This window comes from Oncorhynchus tshawytscha, unplaced genomic scaffold, assembly GCF_018296145.1.
Source record: "Oncorhynchus tshawytscha isolate Ot180627B unplaced genomic scaffold, Otsh_v2.0 Un_scaffold_1528_pilon_pilon, whole genome shotgun sequence".
Lineage (NCBI taxonomy): Eukaryota > Metazoa > Chordata > Actinopteri > Salmoniformes > Salmonidae > Oncorhynchus > Oncorhynchus tshawytscha.
This window is the reverse complement of record NW_024609832.1, coordinates 294874-312336: the sequence shown is the minus strand read 5'-3', so window position 1 is coordinate 312336 and position 17463 is coordinate 294874. Positions and strand designations below refer to the sequence as shown.

Below are 17463 nucleotides of genomic sequence, written 5' to 3'. Positions count from 1 at the left end.
ACTCCTGAAGTGCTGACCTGTTGCACCCTCTACAACCACTGCAATTATTATTATTTGACCCTGCTGGTCATCTATGAACATTTGAACATCTTGGCCATGTTCTGTTATAATCTCCACCCGACACAGCCAGAAGAGGACTGGCCACCCGTCATAGCCTGGTTCCTCTCTAGGTTTCTTCCTAGGTTCCGGCCTTTCTAGGGAGTTTTTCCTAGCCACCGTGCTTCTACACCTGCATTGCTTGCTGTTTGTGGTTTTAGGCTGGGTTTCTGTACAGCACTTTGTGACATCAGCTGATGTAAGAAGGGTTTTCTAAATACATTTGATTGATTGATTGAGTGTTGTGTCTAATGAAGTCCGGGCCATTGTTGTTGACCATGTGGTAAACAGAGGCCTTACCATGGCAGAGGCTGCCCGACTAGTTCATTCCAATCTGAAAAGATCAACTGTCAATTACATCATAAAAACATTTTGCCAAAAGAAACAGTACGTCTGCAGGATATGCACTATGCTTTACCATTACATTTACAGTAAATTACATATTGTAATGCATGTAAGTTCAGAAAACATGTAACAGTACTCTTACAGTGTGATCTATTGACAGTACACTCTGTTGTACCCTCAAAATGGACAGAAAACCCCATGGTGGAGGCCGTGGCTGTGTGCTGACCAACGAGCAGGAGAGGGTGGAAATGATGAGAACCAGAAATGACATCTGGCTGTCAAAAAATAAAGCAGGCCATTGAGGAGAACAATGACACCTTTGCCAATGTGGCATCCATCAGCGTACCAACAATCGGCCACCTTATGAAGTGGCACCAGGTGTACCTGCGTGTCCATTTCACTTTTGATTATACATCAGATAGATATTATGAAAATTATAGACTTTCTGTCAATGTTGTTGAGTAATGTAAGTGTATTGCCTAATGTGAAAAATGTGTAATCTACTGTAATTTACTGTTCTCTAGCATATTACTTTCAGAACTTCTAAGGGCGATTTGAAACACATATCCTGCATTGTTTGCTCTTGGATTGTTGGATTAACTGATAGTTAAAATGACTAAATTGAAAAGATATCATGTTGTGTTTTGGTGATGATTGATCAAGACAAAGGAGATGATTGTGGACTACAGGAAAAGAGGATCGAGCACGCCCCCATTCTCATAAACGGCTGCAGTGGAGCAGGCCGAGAGCTTCAAGTTCCTTGGTGTCCACATCACCAACAAACTAACATGGTCCAAGCACACCAAGACAGTCGTAAAGCGGGCACGACAAAACCCATTCCCCCTCAGGAGACTGAAAAGGTTTGTCATTGGTCCTCAGATCCTCAAAAGGTTCTACAACTGTATCATCCTGACTGGTTGCATCACTGCCTGGTATGGCAACTGCTCGGCCTCCGACCGCAAGGCACAACAGAGGGAAGTGCGAACGGCCCAGTGTATCACTGGGGCTAAGCTTCCTGCCATTCAGGACCTCTATACCAGGCAGTGTCAGAGGAAGGCCCTAAAAATTGTCAAAGACTCCAGCCACCCTAGTCATTGACTGTTCTCTCTGCTACCGCATGGCAAGCGATACCGGAGCGCCAAGTCTAGGTCCAAGAGGCTTCTAAACAGCTTCTACCCCCAAGCCATAAGACTCCTGAACATCTAGTCAAATTCACTAAGTGCCACACCAGTGCCAATCTCTGTTGTCATCTATGCATAGTCACTAACAACTCTACCTACATGTACATACTACCTCAACTAACCGGTGTCCCCGCACATTGACTCTGTACCGGCACCCCCCTGTATATATTATTTTTTACTTGCTGCTCTTTAATTACTTGTTACTTGTTATATCTCTTATTTTTATCCATATGTTTTTAAACTGCACTGTCGGTTAGGGGCTCGTAAGTAACATTTCACTGTAAGGTCTACAATAAAATTTGATTTGATTATACCAATGTTCTCATTACATTTCACAATAAACGTATATTTTGAATCAATGTGTGTGTGGTAGAGATGTTTACAATCTAAATGCACAATGACAGGTTTTGAATGAAAGACTGGCTGCGTTACAAGTGTAACCCGTTTGGAGTTTGTGAAAATGTACCACATACTTGTGAAAATAGTACCAAAGCAATTAAAACAAACTGTAGCGTTAGTGCGTGTGTGTGTGTGTGTGTGCGTGTGTGTTTGCGTACGTAGGCGTGTGCTGTTCATCAGCATTGAAACTGGCATTACTGTCTCAAGTTCACCTGACAGACAGACAAATGGACAGGCAGACAGACAGCATTAGCCTAGGCTACGACAAGACAGACAATTATGAGAGCTTGGGAACAGGAAGTTCTATCTGCAAAAAGATGATTCTGAGGAGGTTCTGAACACTCATTGGTTTGAATGGTGTCAGTAATTTGCATATTTTGAAATGAACATGAATTGTGGTATTAATATAGGTAGAGAACATTGAACAGAACAAGGCTATGTCAATGACTACACTTACACCTGAATGCAGATAGAACCCTATAGCCTCAAACTCTACAAACTGGTTCTACCAGCAAAGATGTGCTGTGGGACAGGTTTTTCCTCTTGGCAACAAGCGCCAGTTTGCGATGTATAGGGGGAAACACCCATATGAGATGTCCTTTCCAGGCTCTAGGCTTCCTCAACATTGTGTAAATGAAGTGTATTTCTCCAATTACAGTACAGCTTCCACCATCGGCAGTGTGACGCACAGGTGAGTGAGAGAGAGAGAGAGAGAGACAGAGAAAGAAAGACAGAGAGAGAAATAAAGAAAGACAGAGAGAGGCTACTGTCGCATCCTGTAGTAGGCTATGATATCCACACCATTTCCATGGTCTGGCTGCATCTGGTGGATTTGACTAAACAATTTGAAATTTGAATCTATTTACACATCACTACCTTTTTGTGGATACAATTTGGTCCTTTTCCTGGACTTACGCACAGGTATATTCAGTGCCTTCTTGAAATTGATTGATGTTGGTGCCAGAAATGTATACGATTTTCTAAAAACCATGAACAACTGGCTTCTAGCTGTTTTCAAGAGATTGTTAAATACATTGTATAACTATTTGATTTGAATAACATTACCTCTAGAATTGCATAGTCAGAACTACCAGACAGTTCTGATTATTCCACATTTATCTCTATCATCAGAGTTATACAGCAAGTCACTGTTTATCTCTATCATCAGAGTTATACAGCTAGTAACTGTTTATCTCTATCATCACAGTTATACAGCTAGTAACTGTTTATCTCTATCATCAGAGTTATACAGCTAGTAACTGTTTATCTCTATCATCAGAGTTATACAGCTAGTAACTGTTTATCTCTATCATCAGAGTTATACAGCTAGTAACTGTTTATCTCTATCATCAGAGTTATACAGCTAGTAACTGTTTATCTCTATCATCAGAGTTATACAGCTAGTAACTGTTTATCTCTATCATCAGAGTTATACAGCTAGTAACTGTTTATCTCTATCATCAGAGTTATACAGCTAGTAACTGTTTATCTCTATCATCAGAGTTATACAGCTAGTAACTGTTTATCTCTATCATCAGAGTTATACAGCTAGTAACTGTTTATCTCTATCATCAGAGTTATACAGCTAGTAACTGTTTATCTCTATCATCAGAGTTATACAGCTAGTAACTGTTTATCTCGATCATCAGAGTTATACAGCTAGTAACTGTTTATCTCTATCATCAGAGTTATACAGCAAGTCACTGTTTATCTCTATCATCAGAGTTATACAGCTAGTAACTGTTTATCTCTATCATCAGAGTTATACAGCTAGTAACTGTTTATCTCTATCATCAGAGTTATACAGCTAGTAACTGTTTATCTCTATCATCAGAGTTATACAGCTAGTAACTGTTTATCTCTATCATCAGAGTTATACAGCAAGTCACTGCATGCTTTTCATGATCAGTAAACATCAGTTGATCATGTATTTTCAGATATACGTGATAGTAACCTATTCATTTGACATGAGCTACCTAGCTAGCTAAGCAAACAACGTGTCATTTAGCGTAGATTAGGTTGATGGAAAGAGATTGACATTGGCAAATCCGTGTCCTGGTAAAGATGTTAATCAGAACTACTGTCATCACCACCACATTCAGAACACGGCTGCCAGGATCTTGATAAGAAACTGAATGGTGTTGTAATGTATTTGTTCGTCAACATCCTTTCTTGAATTGAAAAGTAATCCAAGAAGTAATCATTTAGATTTTCAAACGTATCTGTAATCTGATTACAATATGTTTTGCTGATAACATACCTGTTTACAGTTACAGTTTGTAACTGATTACAGTTATATTTTGTAACTGATTACAGTTACAGTCCAAGTGATATTCGTGTTGGGAGGGTCTTTCCAATTCGGCATTCTTGATGGGTGGCCAATATCTGGTGGGTTGAAGAGTTCCTCCTGGAGTGGCAGATGTGGGGTGGTGGAGTCTTTTAAAATAATTTTGTGGGTTTTTGAGAGTCTCTGGATACAATGTTTTCAGAAAGTATTCAGACCCTTTGACTTTTTCCACATTTTGTTACGTTACAGCCTTGTTAAAAAATTATTCAATAAAACAGTTCTCAATCTACACACAATACCCCCTAATGACAAAGCAAAACCAGATTTTTAGAAATGTTTGAAAATGTATTAAAAGTAAAAAACAAAGTATTTTGATCAAAAATTGATTCAAAAAACATATTTTTGAAGAAATGTTTTAAAAAAGGTATAATTTTAGTGAATTATATAATACATATGACTGGAGTTATGTCACACATGCAGCTAACACAGGCATGGAAATGTCTGCTCTACCCAAAATTACAAACAATTAATTGCAGCATTACCACAAAAATGGAAGAGGCAAGTAGAAGGGGAAAAAAGTAAGGAACTTGTATGTCGGCCCTGTATTAAAGAACATAAATGGTTAAAGAAAAGTGTGATAAATAAAAACATACACCAATTTCATTTAAGGATAAAAAAACTGATCGCTGTGCCATATAAATTGCTAAATAGTTGGGAAGAGATTTTTGATGTACCCATTCCATGGCACATGGTTTATGAATTGATATGCAAAACGCCGGATTCAACATTTCAAATGTATCAATTGAAATTACTATACAAAATTATTGCAACCAATAGAATGTTATATATATGGGGGATACAATCTTCCCAGCTCTGCAGATTCTGCTGTGAGGAGGCAGAGTCATTAGATCATTTATTTTGGTGTTGTCCATATGTAGCTCATTTTTGGTCACAGGTCAAGGAATGGCTGAAGAATTGCAACATTTGCCTAGAACTAACGCTGTAGATAGCAATACTGGGTGATTTGAAAAGTCATAGTCAATCAATCAAAAATATAATGATTATTTTTGCAAAAAATTGTATTTTTAATTTACAATCTGTAGAAGTTGAATAGAGCTGAAGGGTGGGACTAATAACAAGACAACCAATGTAAAACAAAGTGCTTCTGTTAAATGTATATCGGTTCGGAACTTTTGTGAAATAGCACAGTTACAAATAGAAAACAAACTGGATGGACATCAGAAATAGAGGAAAGACTAAAAACAAACTAAATATAACTATTGTACAATAGATTGTGTCTGTAAAATGTGTATAAGATGAATAAACTGAAAGTAAAAACTGAAGTGTTTATTAGTTTACTCCAATTGGGGGAAGGGTGGTAGGATTTGCGGGGAATAATAATAAAGGTATATTCTTACAAAGGTATGTATGTCTATATAGGTATGTGCATGTATATATGTGCATACAGTATGTATGCATGCGTGTATGCATATGGATATATTTACCAAACAAATATATTTTAAAAAATATTTAAAAAATATATATAATAAATAAATAAACATTTAAAAACTGAAAGTATTCAGACGCTTTACTCAGTACTTTGTTGAAGCACCTTTGGTAGCGAATACAGCATTAAGTCTTCTTGGGTATGACACTACAAGCTGAGCACACCTGTATTTGGGGAGTTTCTCCCATTCTTCTCTGCAGATCCTCTCAAGCTCTGTCAGGTTGGATGGGGAGCGTCGCTGCACAGCTATTTTCAGGTCTCTCCAGAGATGTTCGATCAGGTTCAAGTCTGGGCTCTGGCTGGGCCACTCAAGGACATTCAGAGACTAGTCCCGAAGCCACAACAGAGTTGTCTTGGCTGTGTGCTTCGTCCCAGTCTGAGGTCCTGAGCACTCTGGGGTAGGTTTTCCTCAAGGATCTCTCTGTACTTTGCTCCGTTCATCTTTCCCTCGATCCTGACTAGTCTCCCAGTCCCTGCCTCTGAAAAACATCCACACAGGATGATACTGCAACCACCATGCTTTTACCGTAGGGATGGGGCCAGGTTTCCTCCAGACGTGACACTTGGCATTCAGGCCAAGAGTTCAATCTTGGTTTCATCAGATCAGAGAATCTTGTTTCTCATGGTCTGAGAGTCCTTTAGGTGCCTTTTGGCAAACTCCAAGCGGGCTGTCATGTGCATTTTATTGAGGAGTGGATTCCGTCTGGCCACTCTACCATAAAGGCCTGATTGGTGGAGTGCTGCAGAGATGGTTGTCCTTCTGGAAGGTACTCTGATCTCCACAGAGGAACTCTGGAGCTCTGTCAGAGTGACCATCGGGTTCTTGGTCACCTCCCTGACCAAGGCCCTTCTCCACTGATTTCTCAGTTTGGCTGGGCGGCCATCTCTAGGAAGAGTCTTGGTTGTTGCAAACTTCTTCCATTTAAGAAAAATGATGGAGGCCACTGTGTTCTTGGGGACAATCAATGCTGCAGAAATGTTTTTCCCACACTGTCAACTGTGGGACCGTATATAGACAGGTGTGTTCCTTTCCAAATCATGTCCAATCAATTGAATTTACCACAGGTGGACTCCAATCAAGTTGTAGAAACATCTCAGGGATGATCAATGGAAACAGGATGCACCTGAGGTCATAGCAAAGGGTCTGAATATTTATGTAAATAAGGTATTTCGTTTTTAAAAAACTGTATGTACATTTAAATAATTTCTAAAAACCTGTTTTCAATTTGATTTGTCATTATGGGGTAGTGTTTAACGAATACATTTTTATTTTACCAGGTAAGTTGACTGAGAACACATTCTCATTTACAGCAACAACCTGGGGAATAGTTACAGGGGAGATGAATGAGCCAATTGTAAGCTGGGGATGATTAGGTGGCCATGATGGTATGAGGGACCGCTTGGGAATTTAGCCAGGACACCGGGGTTAACACCCTACCCTTACGATAAGTGCCAAATGATCTTTAATGACCGCAGACACCCATTTAGGAGATGAGGTGGTTCTAGGTTTGACTATGGTGGCAGTGCTCCCTGTAGAGCCAGCTAGTTAGGAGATGAGGTGGTTCTAGGTTTGACTATGGTGGCAGTGCTCTCTGTAGAGCCAGCTAGTTTGGAGATGAGGTGGTTCTAGGTTTGACTATGGTGGCAGTGCTCTCTGTAGAGCCAGCTAGTTAGGAGATGAGGTGGTTCTAGGTTTGACTATGGTGGCAGTGCTCTCTGTAGAGCCAGCTAGTTTGGAGATGAGGTGGTTCTAGGTTTGACTATGGTGGCAGTGCTCTCTGTAGAGCCAGCTAGTTAGGAGATGAGGTGGTTCTAGGTTTGACTATGGTGGCAGTGCTCTCCAGCTCTGTAGAGCCAGCTAGATGAGGTGGTTCTAGAGAGTAGATGAGGTGGTTCTAGCCAGCTAGTTTGGAGATGAGGTGGTTCTAGGTTTGACTATGGTGGCAGTGCTCTCTGTAGAGCCAGCTAGTTAGGAGATGAGGTGGTTCTAGGTTTGACTATGGTGGCAGTGCTCTCTGTAGAGCCAGCTAGTTAGGAGATGAGGTGGTTCTAGGTTTGACTATGGTGGCAGTGCTCTCTGTAGATCCAGCTAGTTAGGAGATGAGGTGGTTCTAGGTTTGACTATGGTGGCAGTGCTCTCTGTAGAGCTAGCTAGTTAGGAGATGAGGTGGTTCTAGGTTTGACTATGGTGGCAGTGCTCTCTGTAGAGCCAGCTAGTTTGGAGATGAGGTTGTTCCTGGTTTTCACAGCCGATGAAGCCCTGTCTCCTGCAGAGTGTCAGTCAGTGTCTGTAGCCTTGGTGATGACTGTTGACATGTGGGAAATACATATTTGATCTGTACTGTATTTAGTTCAGCAGGCTGCTATAATGGGATATTGGAATGGAATAGGCCTACCAAAAAAGTGCAAACTCTAATTTACACTAATTCAAGCACAGATTGACATATGCATTGCAAGCCTGGGTAGGGAGATTATGAATAGGATAGGATAGAATATGAATTGGATAGGATAGGATATTAATTGGATAGAATATGAATAGGATAGGATAGGATAGGATATGAATAGGATAGGATAGAATATGAATAGGATAGGATAGGATAGGATAGGATATGATAGGATAGGATAGGATAGGATAGGATATGAATAGGATAGGATAGAATATGAATAGGATAGGATAGAATATGAATTGGATAGGATAGAATATGAATAGGATAGGATAGAATATGAATAGGATAGGATAGGATAGAATATGAATAGGATAGGATAGGATATGAATAGGATAGGATAGAATATGAATAGGATAGAATATGAATAGGATAGAATATGAATAGGATAGGATAGGATAGAATATGAATAGGATAGGATAGGATAGAATATGAATAGGATAGGATAGAATATGAATAGGATAGGATAGAATATGAATAGGATAGAATATGAATAGGATAGAATATGAATTGGATAGGATAGAATATGAATAGGATAGGATAGAATATGAATTGGATAGGATAGAATATGAATAGGATAGAATATGAATAGGATAGAATATGAATAGGATAGAATATAAATAGGATAGGATAGGATAGAGTATGAATAGGATAGGATAGGATAGGATATGAATTGGATAGGATAGGATATAATATGAATTGGATGAAGTAACCGGCAGGTAGCTAGTGCACGCAGGATGAGTGGCAGAGGGGCGGGGAATCTTTTTTCAAGATTCCTTCGTTTCTGATAAATTATGTACTTTGACGGACAATTCGTTGCATTTCTATTACAAGAGAGAAAAGAGGCAAACAATTATATACAAAATAATTAGTAAAAAAAAACTGCTACCAATAAAAAGCACACTTTTTTCATAGGAGGGAAAAAGTGCAGGTGCCCCAGCACCTCTATGGCTCTATCTGTACACCTGCGTGTGTGTAGTAAGCACAGAGACGGAAGAGGAAGAGAGACATCCCACACCCTCATCGGTCAACTAAGCAGACCAGACCTAGCTGCTTATGCATTGGTGCCTATGCGAGAGCCACCCCATTAATTAAGCAGACCAGAATGGACAATGTGTTTTATATGATAAACAGCCTAAGTGGGACATCTTCATTTATCGACCATCTTTGGTAAGAGTACCTGGTCGTTGATCTCATCAGGTATCTTGCTGAGGATGTGTTTCAGAGCTCTGGCTTTCTCATTTAGGTCCTGAAACTCCTGCTCTGGCTTGTCCACAAAGAACTCTATACACACACCACAACAATAACTGCAATCAACCTCGGCACACACCTGTCACTTCCCCTCAAGGCAGTGGTTGATTTATTTTATTTGAGAGTTTAAGAAATACATACACACAGCACAAAAGTAGAAAGAGATAATACAAAGCCAATGTCTTACTTCCGGCGCCGACAGAGATGGCCGCCTCGCTTCGCGTTCCTAGGAAACTGTGCCGTATTTTGTTTTTTTATGTGTTATTTCTTACAATGTTACCCAAGGAAATCTTAGGTTTTATTACATACAGTCAGAAGGAACTATTGGATATAAGAGCAATGTCAACTCACTAACATTACGACCAGGAATACGACTTTCCCGAAGCGGATCGTCTGTTTGGCCCACCACCCAGGACAATGGATCGGATCCCAGCCGGCGACCCAAAACAACAGCGCCGTAGAAGGGGCAGACGGAGCGGTCTTCTGGTCAGGCTCAGTAGACGGGCACATTGCGCACCGCTCCCGCACATACTACTCGCCAATGTCCAGTCTCTTGACAACAAGGTAGACAAAATCCGAGGAAGAGTTGCCTTCTAGAGAGACATCAGAGACTGTAAAGTTCTTTGTTTCACGGAAACATGGCTCACTCGAGACATGATACCAGTCGGTACAGCCACCTGGTTTCTTCACGCATCGCGCCATCAGAAACAAGCATCTCTCTGGTAAGAAGAAGGGCGGGGGTGTATGCCTTATGATTAACGAGACGTGGTGTGATCATAACAACATAAAGGAACTCAAGTCCTTTTGTTCACCTGACTTAGAATTCCTCACAATCAAATGCCGACCGCATTATCTACCAAGAGAATTCTCTTCGATCATAATCACAGTCGTGTATATTCCCCCCCAAGCAGACACATCGACGGCCCTGAAAGAACTTCATTCGACTCTATGTAAACTGGAAACCTGATATGCTGAGGCTGCATTTATTGTAGATGGGGATTTTAACAAGGCTAATCTGAAATCAAGGCTCCCTAAATTCTATCAGCATATCGATTGCACAATCCGGGCTGGCAAAACCCTGGATCATTGTTATTCTATCTTCCGCGATGCATATAAGACCCTCCCCCGCCCTCCTTTTGGAAAAGCTGATCACGACTCCATTTTGTTGCTCCCAGCCTATAGACAGAGACCAAAACATGAAGCATCCGCGCTCAGGGTCGTTCAACGCTGGTCCGACCAATCGGATTCCACGCTTCAAGATTGCTTCGATCACGTAGACTGGAATATGTTACGCATAACGTCGACCAGAAACCGTGGATTGATGGCAGCATTCGTGCAAAACTGAAAGCTCAAACCACTGCTTTTAATCAGGGCAAGGTGACCGGAAACATGACCGAATACAAACAGTGTAGCTATTCCCTCCGCAAGGCAATCAAACAAGCTAATCGTCAGTATAGAGACAAAGTCGAGTTGCAATTCAACGGCTCAGGCACGAGAGGTATGTGGCAGGGTCTATAGTCAATCACGGAATACAAAAGAAAAACCAGCCCCGTCACGGACCACGATGTCTTGCTCCCAGACAGACTAAACAACTCCTTTGCTCGCTTTGAGGACAATACAGTGCCACTGACACTGCCCGCTACCAAAACCTGCGGGCTCTCCTTCACTGCAGCCAATGTGAGTAAAACATTTAAACGTGTTAACCCTCGCACGGCTGCAGGCCCAGACGGCATCCCCGGCCACGTCCCGAGAGCATGCGCAGACCAGCTGGCTGGGGTGTTTACGGACATATTCAATCAATCCTTATCCCAGTCTGCTGTTCCCACATGCTTCAAGAGGGCCACCATTGTTACTGTTCCCAAGAAAGCTAAGGTAACTGAGCTAAATGACTACTGCCCTGTAGCACCGTCATCATGAAGAGCTTTGAGAGACTAGTCAAGGACCATATCACCTCCACCCTACCTGACACCCTAGACCCACTCCAATTTGCTTACTGCCTCAATAGGTCCACAGACGACGCAATCGCAATCACACTGCACACTGCCCTAACCCATCTGGACAAGAGGAATACCTATGTAAGAATGCTGTTCATCGATTACAGCTCAGCATTTAACACCATAGTACCCTCCAAACCCATCATTAAGCTCGAGACCCTGGGTCTCGACCCCGCCCTGTGCAACTGGGTCCTGGACTTTCTGACGGGCCGCCCCCAGGTGGTGAGGGTAGGTAACAACATCTCCACCCCGCTGATCCTCAACACTGGGGCCCCACAAGGGTGCGTTCTCAGCCCTCTCCTGTACTCCCTGTTCACCCACGACTGCGTGGCCACGCACGCCTCCAACTCAATCATCAAGTTTGCAGACGACACTACAGTGGTAGGCTTGATTACCAACTACGACAAGACGGCCTACAGGGAGGAGGTGATGGCCCTCGGAGTGTGGTGTCAGGAAAATAACCTCACACTCAATGTCAACAAAACAAAGGAGATGATTGTGGACTTCAGTAAACAGCAGAGGGAACAGCCCCCTATCCACATTGACAGGACAGTAGTGGAGAGGATGGAAAGTTTTAAGTTCCTTGGCGTACACATCACAGACAAACTGAAATGGTCCACCCACACAGACAGCGTGGCGAAGAAGGAGCAGCAGCGCCTCTTCAACCTCAGGAGGCTGAAGAAATTCGGCTCGTCATCAAAAACACTCGCAAACTTTTACAGTTGCACAATCGAGAGCATCTTGTCGTGCTGTATCATCTCCTGGTATGGCAACTGCTCCGCCCACAACCGTAAGGCTCTCCAGAGGGTAGTGAGGTCTGCACAACACATCACCGGGGCAAACTACCTGCCCTCCATTACTCATCTCATATGTATATACTGTACTCTATACTATCTACTGCATCTTTCCTATGCCATTCGGCCACCACTTATATATTCTTATTCATTCCTTTACACTTGTGTGTATAAGGTAGTTGTTGTGAAATTGTTAGGTTAGATTACTTGTTAGATATTACTGCATGGTCGGAACTAGAAGCACAAGCATTTCGCTACACTCGCATTAACATCTGCTAACCATGTGTATGTGACAAATAAAATGTGATTTGATTTGATTTATTTCCATTGTGTCCCTTACTGTCGTTTCCATTCTGGTCCATGTGGATTTGATATGTTTTTCATGTCATACGTGCTCCCCTGCTGCAAAGCCACTATTGCCCTCTCTGGGACAAATAATGCTGAAAGTTGAACTTGAGGCCCATTGAGTGTCATTAGATACAGTATTTTGCATGTCATGCATGTCTTCATCTCACTCTAAGGATCAGAGGCTGCGTTTAAACAGGCAGCCCAATTCTGATCTTTTGCCCAGTTAAAACTATCAGAATTGGGCTGCATGTGTACACGTAGCCAGGAAGCAAGTGCGACTACATTATTAACTTTCCCTTCTCTTCAAAGGTCACCTCATTCTTCACCTTCTATAAACTACCTTCCTAGATCTGGCTCATGATGGTGAGGAGGCGTGCGTTCCCTCTACTGATAGCTTCTGCTCTGGCATTCATGGTCTACGTCATCTTGACATTACCCAGGTACCGTGTAGCCTCTGCCGTACAATTAAGAAACGTAATAAAAGTGCCAAAAGGAAAAAAATCTGTCCATGATTCCGCAGGTCACAGCCAGGCAACCACCAGGACCACCAGGACCACCAGGACCACCAGCACCTCTATCCACACCACATCTCTGACCAGTCCATCACGCCTGTCAACGACACCAAACACTTCATGGTGGGGGCCTACAAGGAACATCGTTTGGAGGGAAGCTCCATACGCATCATCAGTATCTTCAGACGAGACTCTGTCCAGCCTCTGTACTGTGTGTTCTACTGTGGGACTCACTGGGCTAATGGAATGAAGGCTGAAGTCCAGATGCACTCTGATCACTTTGGTACCTGCTATTTGGTTTTAGCCCTGCACTGACACACCAGAATCAAAGAAATAAGGGGCTTGGTGATCCTCTGATTAGTTTGTGGATTTACATTTATGTGACTCTGTTCTGTATTGGGATGAAGGTTTCCGCTTCGTGACGACCGACGTCCTTTGTCCCAATGTTCCCGGCTGTAACCCGTCGCACGTGACCCTCGCCACACAAGCTGACACCGGGCTCGCTCAGAACCAAACCTTCCTCCGCATCCAGAACCGTGTGAAAAGGGAGGAAGAGAAGTTTCAGTTCAACTTCACTGTCTGTTGGTCCAATTTATTTGGCGATTATAACAACGTGCTTCAGGTCACCCAGACTCTGGAGATGTACAAGTGGGTATTGAGTGATGGATTGATTGATTAAATGGTTGATTGATTGATTAAATGGTTGGTTGGTTGATTGATTAAATGGTTGATTGATTGATTAAATGGTTGATTGATTGATTAAATGGTTGATTGATTGATTAAATGGTTGATTGATTGATTGATTCAATGGTTGGTTGATTGATTAAATGGTTGATTGATTGATTAAATGGTTGATTGATTGATTGATTCAATGGTTGGTTGATTGATTAAATGGTTGATTGATTGATTCAATGGTTGGTTGATTGATTAAATGGTTGATTGATTGATTGCTATGTTGCAGGCTGTTGGGAGTGCAGCATGTTGTGGTGTATAACACCAGCTGTGGATCAGACCTGGATAGACTGCTACAGAGTTACACACAGGACGGCTTTGTGGAGGTAAGAATGAACTGATTGGATGGATGGATACATAGATAGCTAGCAGTGAAGGCTGCTGAGGGGAGAACGGCTCATAATAATGGCTGGAACGGAGCAAATGGAATGACATCAAACACCTGGAAACCATGGAAACCATGTGTTTGATGTATTTGATACAACTCCACCTATTCCGCTCCAGTCATTACCACGAGCCCGTTCTCCCAAATTAACTGGCGGATTGATTGACTGCAGGTGGTGCCCTGGCCTATCGGCAAATACATGAACCCGTCCCGTGGGTGGCAGCCCAGTGAACATGGAGGGGACATCCACTACTATGGCCAGTTGACCACTCTGAATGACTGTGTCTACAGACAAATGTATCAGTCACGCTATGTACTGCTGAACGACATCGATGAGATTATAGCTCCATACCAGCATCAAACCCTGCCCCAGATGATGGATGTACTTCAGAGGCAAGACCCAAAGGTAGGGGGAGGACTCAGGGAAGTACTGTGAATGTGTGTTAATTAGGATCATTATGTGTGGAGTATGCATATGTTAGGCTGTTTACACAGGCATCCCAATTCAGATTTTCTTGCCAATTATTTGGCATATCTGACACCTGATATTTTCCCCAATGTGTACACAGCAATTACTGATCGTTGGTGTTTTTGTTTTTTTGACCAATCATATCTGATCTTGACACTTTTTAGAACTGAAAAGACCAATTATTGAAAAAAGATCAGAATTGGGCTGCTCGTGTAAACACAGCAATGGACTTCTGATTCCACATTCTTATGTGGTTCTCATCCTCAGTCTGGATGTTCAGATCAGAATTGTTGTTCTTGCACATGACCTGCCGTTACCAAGATAACCACCCCAACATTGACAGGAAATGAATGAGCATAGAGTTTGCGTGTAAATGTGCAAATCTGATATGGGTCAAAATACAATAAAGGTGTGGACAGTGAGAAAGATATATTGGATATGAAGGAAAAAAATCGGAATTCCTCCTCTCTTTTGCTTTCTCTCACTCAACCCTCCTTCTCCCCAGGCCGAAGTGTTCCTTATAGAGAACCACATCTTTCCTAAGTCCCATTTTGAGCCCAGTGGAAGGTTTGAACTGCCCCGCTGGAGAAATGTTCCAGGGATCAACATCATGGCGCACATCTACAGAGAGGAGCCAGACTATCGCATCTCCCACCCCTCCAAGATGATAGTACGGCCCAGGTTAGAATCTCCTACCTCTCCAAGAAGATAGTCCGGCCCAGGTTAGAACCTACCCCCCCCAAGATGATAGTATGGCCCAGAGTAGTATACTAAGAAGCTAGCTAGATATACTCAGGGTTTTCTAAAGCTAGTCAGCTTCAGTTAGGTTCACATTCCAGCTCAGGCTTCATCCCTATTATGACGTTGGGTATTGCTTGTCCTCCTGCTGTTCACTCTAGCAGACTTATAACTGCGCATGCATGTCGCACGTGGCTAGTCAAACTCCGAACTCTTCATTGAGACAATGCTGAAACATAAATCCATGGGCGAGTCAGCGCTACATTACATTTTTAACCAAATCAACATGAAATAAAAGCTATCTTGCAAATTCTGCAGGTTATGGTGTGAAAAGGGTCATAAGAAGTCTTTTATTATGTATCGTTCATGCCGTCTCAGGTGTGCTTATTAATGCACAAGCACCTTTTCTCCCCACTCTATAGATAAAATAATTATATAAAGTCATACAAAAGTTAAACTCTGCATGAAGTTTCAAATGCATCCTGTCATTACTAAATGTGTATTTAATATTACAACAACAAAGAATTACACCGAAAAAACACTACATTAATATTTAATCAGTGGTCCTCCTCAAATGAAAGGGATGATGGGAACCTGATCTCATTGGTCCTCAACTCACGGCTCAGATATTTCATTCAGGATGAGTAGCGTTAGCCCTGATTTAGCCTGCCCAGAAATGTACCTGGCTAAAAGGTGAGCCACATTTGAGTAAGTGGTTATCACATGTTGAACTCAACAGTTCGTAGTATAGGGCTCTGGTTAGAACTTACCAACCCTACAAGATGAAAGTAAGACCCAGGAAAGGATAGAATAGAGCAGATGTCAGTCTAACAACCCTTCTGTGTCTCTGACCCCAGGACAGTGGAGCAGACGTCGGTCCACTCTGTCTAACAACCCTTCTGTGTCTCTGACCCCAGGACAGTGCAGCAGACGTCGGTCCACTCTGTCTAACAACCCTTCTGTGTCTCTGACCCCAGGACAGTGGAGCAGACGTCGGTCCACTCAGTCTAACAACCCTTCTGTGTCTCTGACCCCAGGACAGTGGAGCAGATGTCGGTCCACTCTGTCTAACAACCCTTCTGTGTCTCTGACCCCAGGGCAGTGGAGCAGACGTCGGTCCACTCTGTCTAACAACCTTTCTGTGTCTCTGACCCCAGGGCAGTGGAGCAGACGTCGGTCCACTCTGTCTAACAACCCTTCTGTGTCTCTGACCCCAGGACAGTGGAGCAGACGTCGGTCCACTCTGTCTAACAACCCTTCTGTGTCTCTGACCCCAGGACAGTGGAGCAGACGTCGGTCCACTCTGTCTAACAACCCTTCTGTGTCTCTGACCCCAGGGCAGTGGAGCAGACGTCGGTCCACTCTGTGCTGCGTAACTTCGGGCAGACAGTGAAGGTTCCTCCTAACGTGTGCCATATCATCCATGTCAGAGTTCCCCTACGAGGAGGACTGACCAAGGAGGAGCTGCATGAAGACAAGAGAGTCTGGGACTACGAGAGACAACTGGTGCCTAATGTAGATAAAGCACTGGAGCAAGCAGGACTACTAATCGAAGGAAGGAAGGAGTAGTCAGAGATGGAAGAGGAAGCAAGACATTTTTTTTTCTGGTTTATATACGATCAATGAACTCAGCAGACAAGAACTAGCTGCTATCGCATTGGTGCCTACGGGACCAATGTCCCCGATTGCAGTTTAGACTACCAAAATCCAGCAATGGCTGATGAATTGGAATATTTACCTGGAGATAACTCTGCAGATAGCACTGTTCGGTGATTTAAAAAGTCCTAGTCAATCAATGAATAATATAATAAAACTTCTAGCAAAATGTTTATCTTTCATTTACAATCTGTAGAAACTATGAGAATAAAACGGTTCAGAACTTTTGTAAAATATCACCGCACAGTTGAAAAATATATTGCAAGTAGAAATCCAATATGGATGGTGTTAAGAGATAGATGGGAAGGGTTGAGTGGAGCTGAAG

At 42.6% G+C, this 17463-nt stretch overlaps 1 protein-coding gene across 6 annotated transcripts; it reads left to right on the top strand.

Moving 5' to 3' along the window:
• The first annotated feature begins 2581 nt into the window (after positions 1-2581).
• Positions 2582-17463, top strand: LOC112255135. Of its 6 annotated transcripts, none has more exons than XM_042319540.1 (8): positions 2582-2712; positions 12956-13086; positions 13167-13441; positions 13566-13806; positions 14120-14216; positions 14448-14681; positions 15250-15425; positions 16820-17463. In XM_042319540.1, the coding sequence occupies exons 2-8, from the start codon at positions 13004-13006 to the stop codon at positions 17049-17051; spliced, it is 1338 nt and encodes a 445-aa protein (XP_042175474.1). In that variant the 5' UTR covers positions 2582-2712; positions 12956-13003; the 3' UTR covers positions 17052-17463. The 6 variants fall into 6 exon arrangements, with proteins under 6 accessions (XP_042175474.1, XP_042175477.1, XP_042175475.1 ...); XM_042319543.1 differs by having other exon boundaries at positions 2592-2712; positions 12995-13086; XM_042319541.1 differs by lacking the exon at positions 2582-2712 and adding an exon at positions 2752-2942 and having other exon boundaries at positions 12995-13086.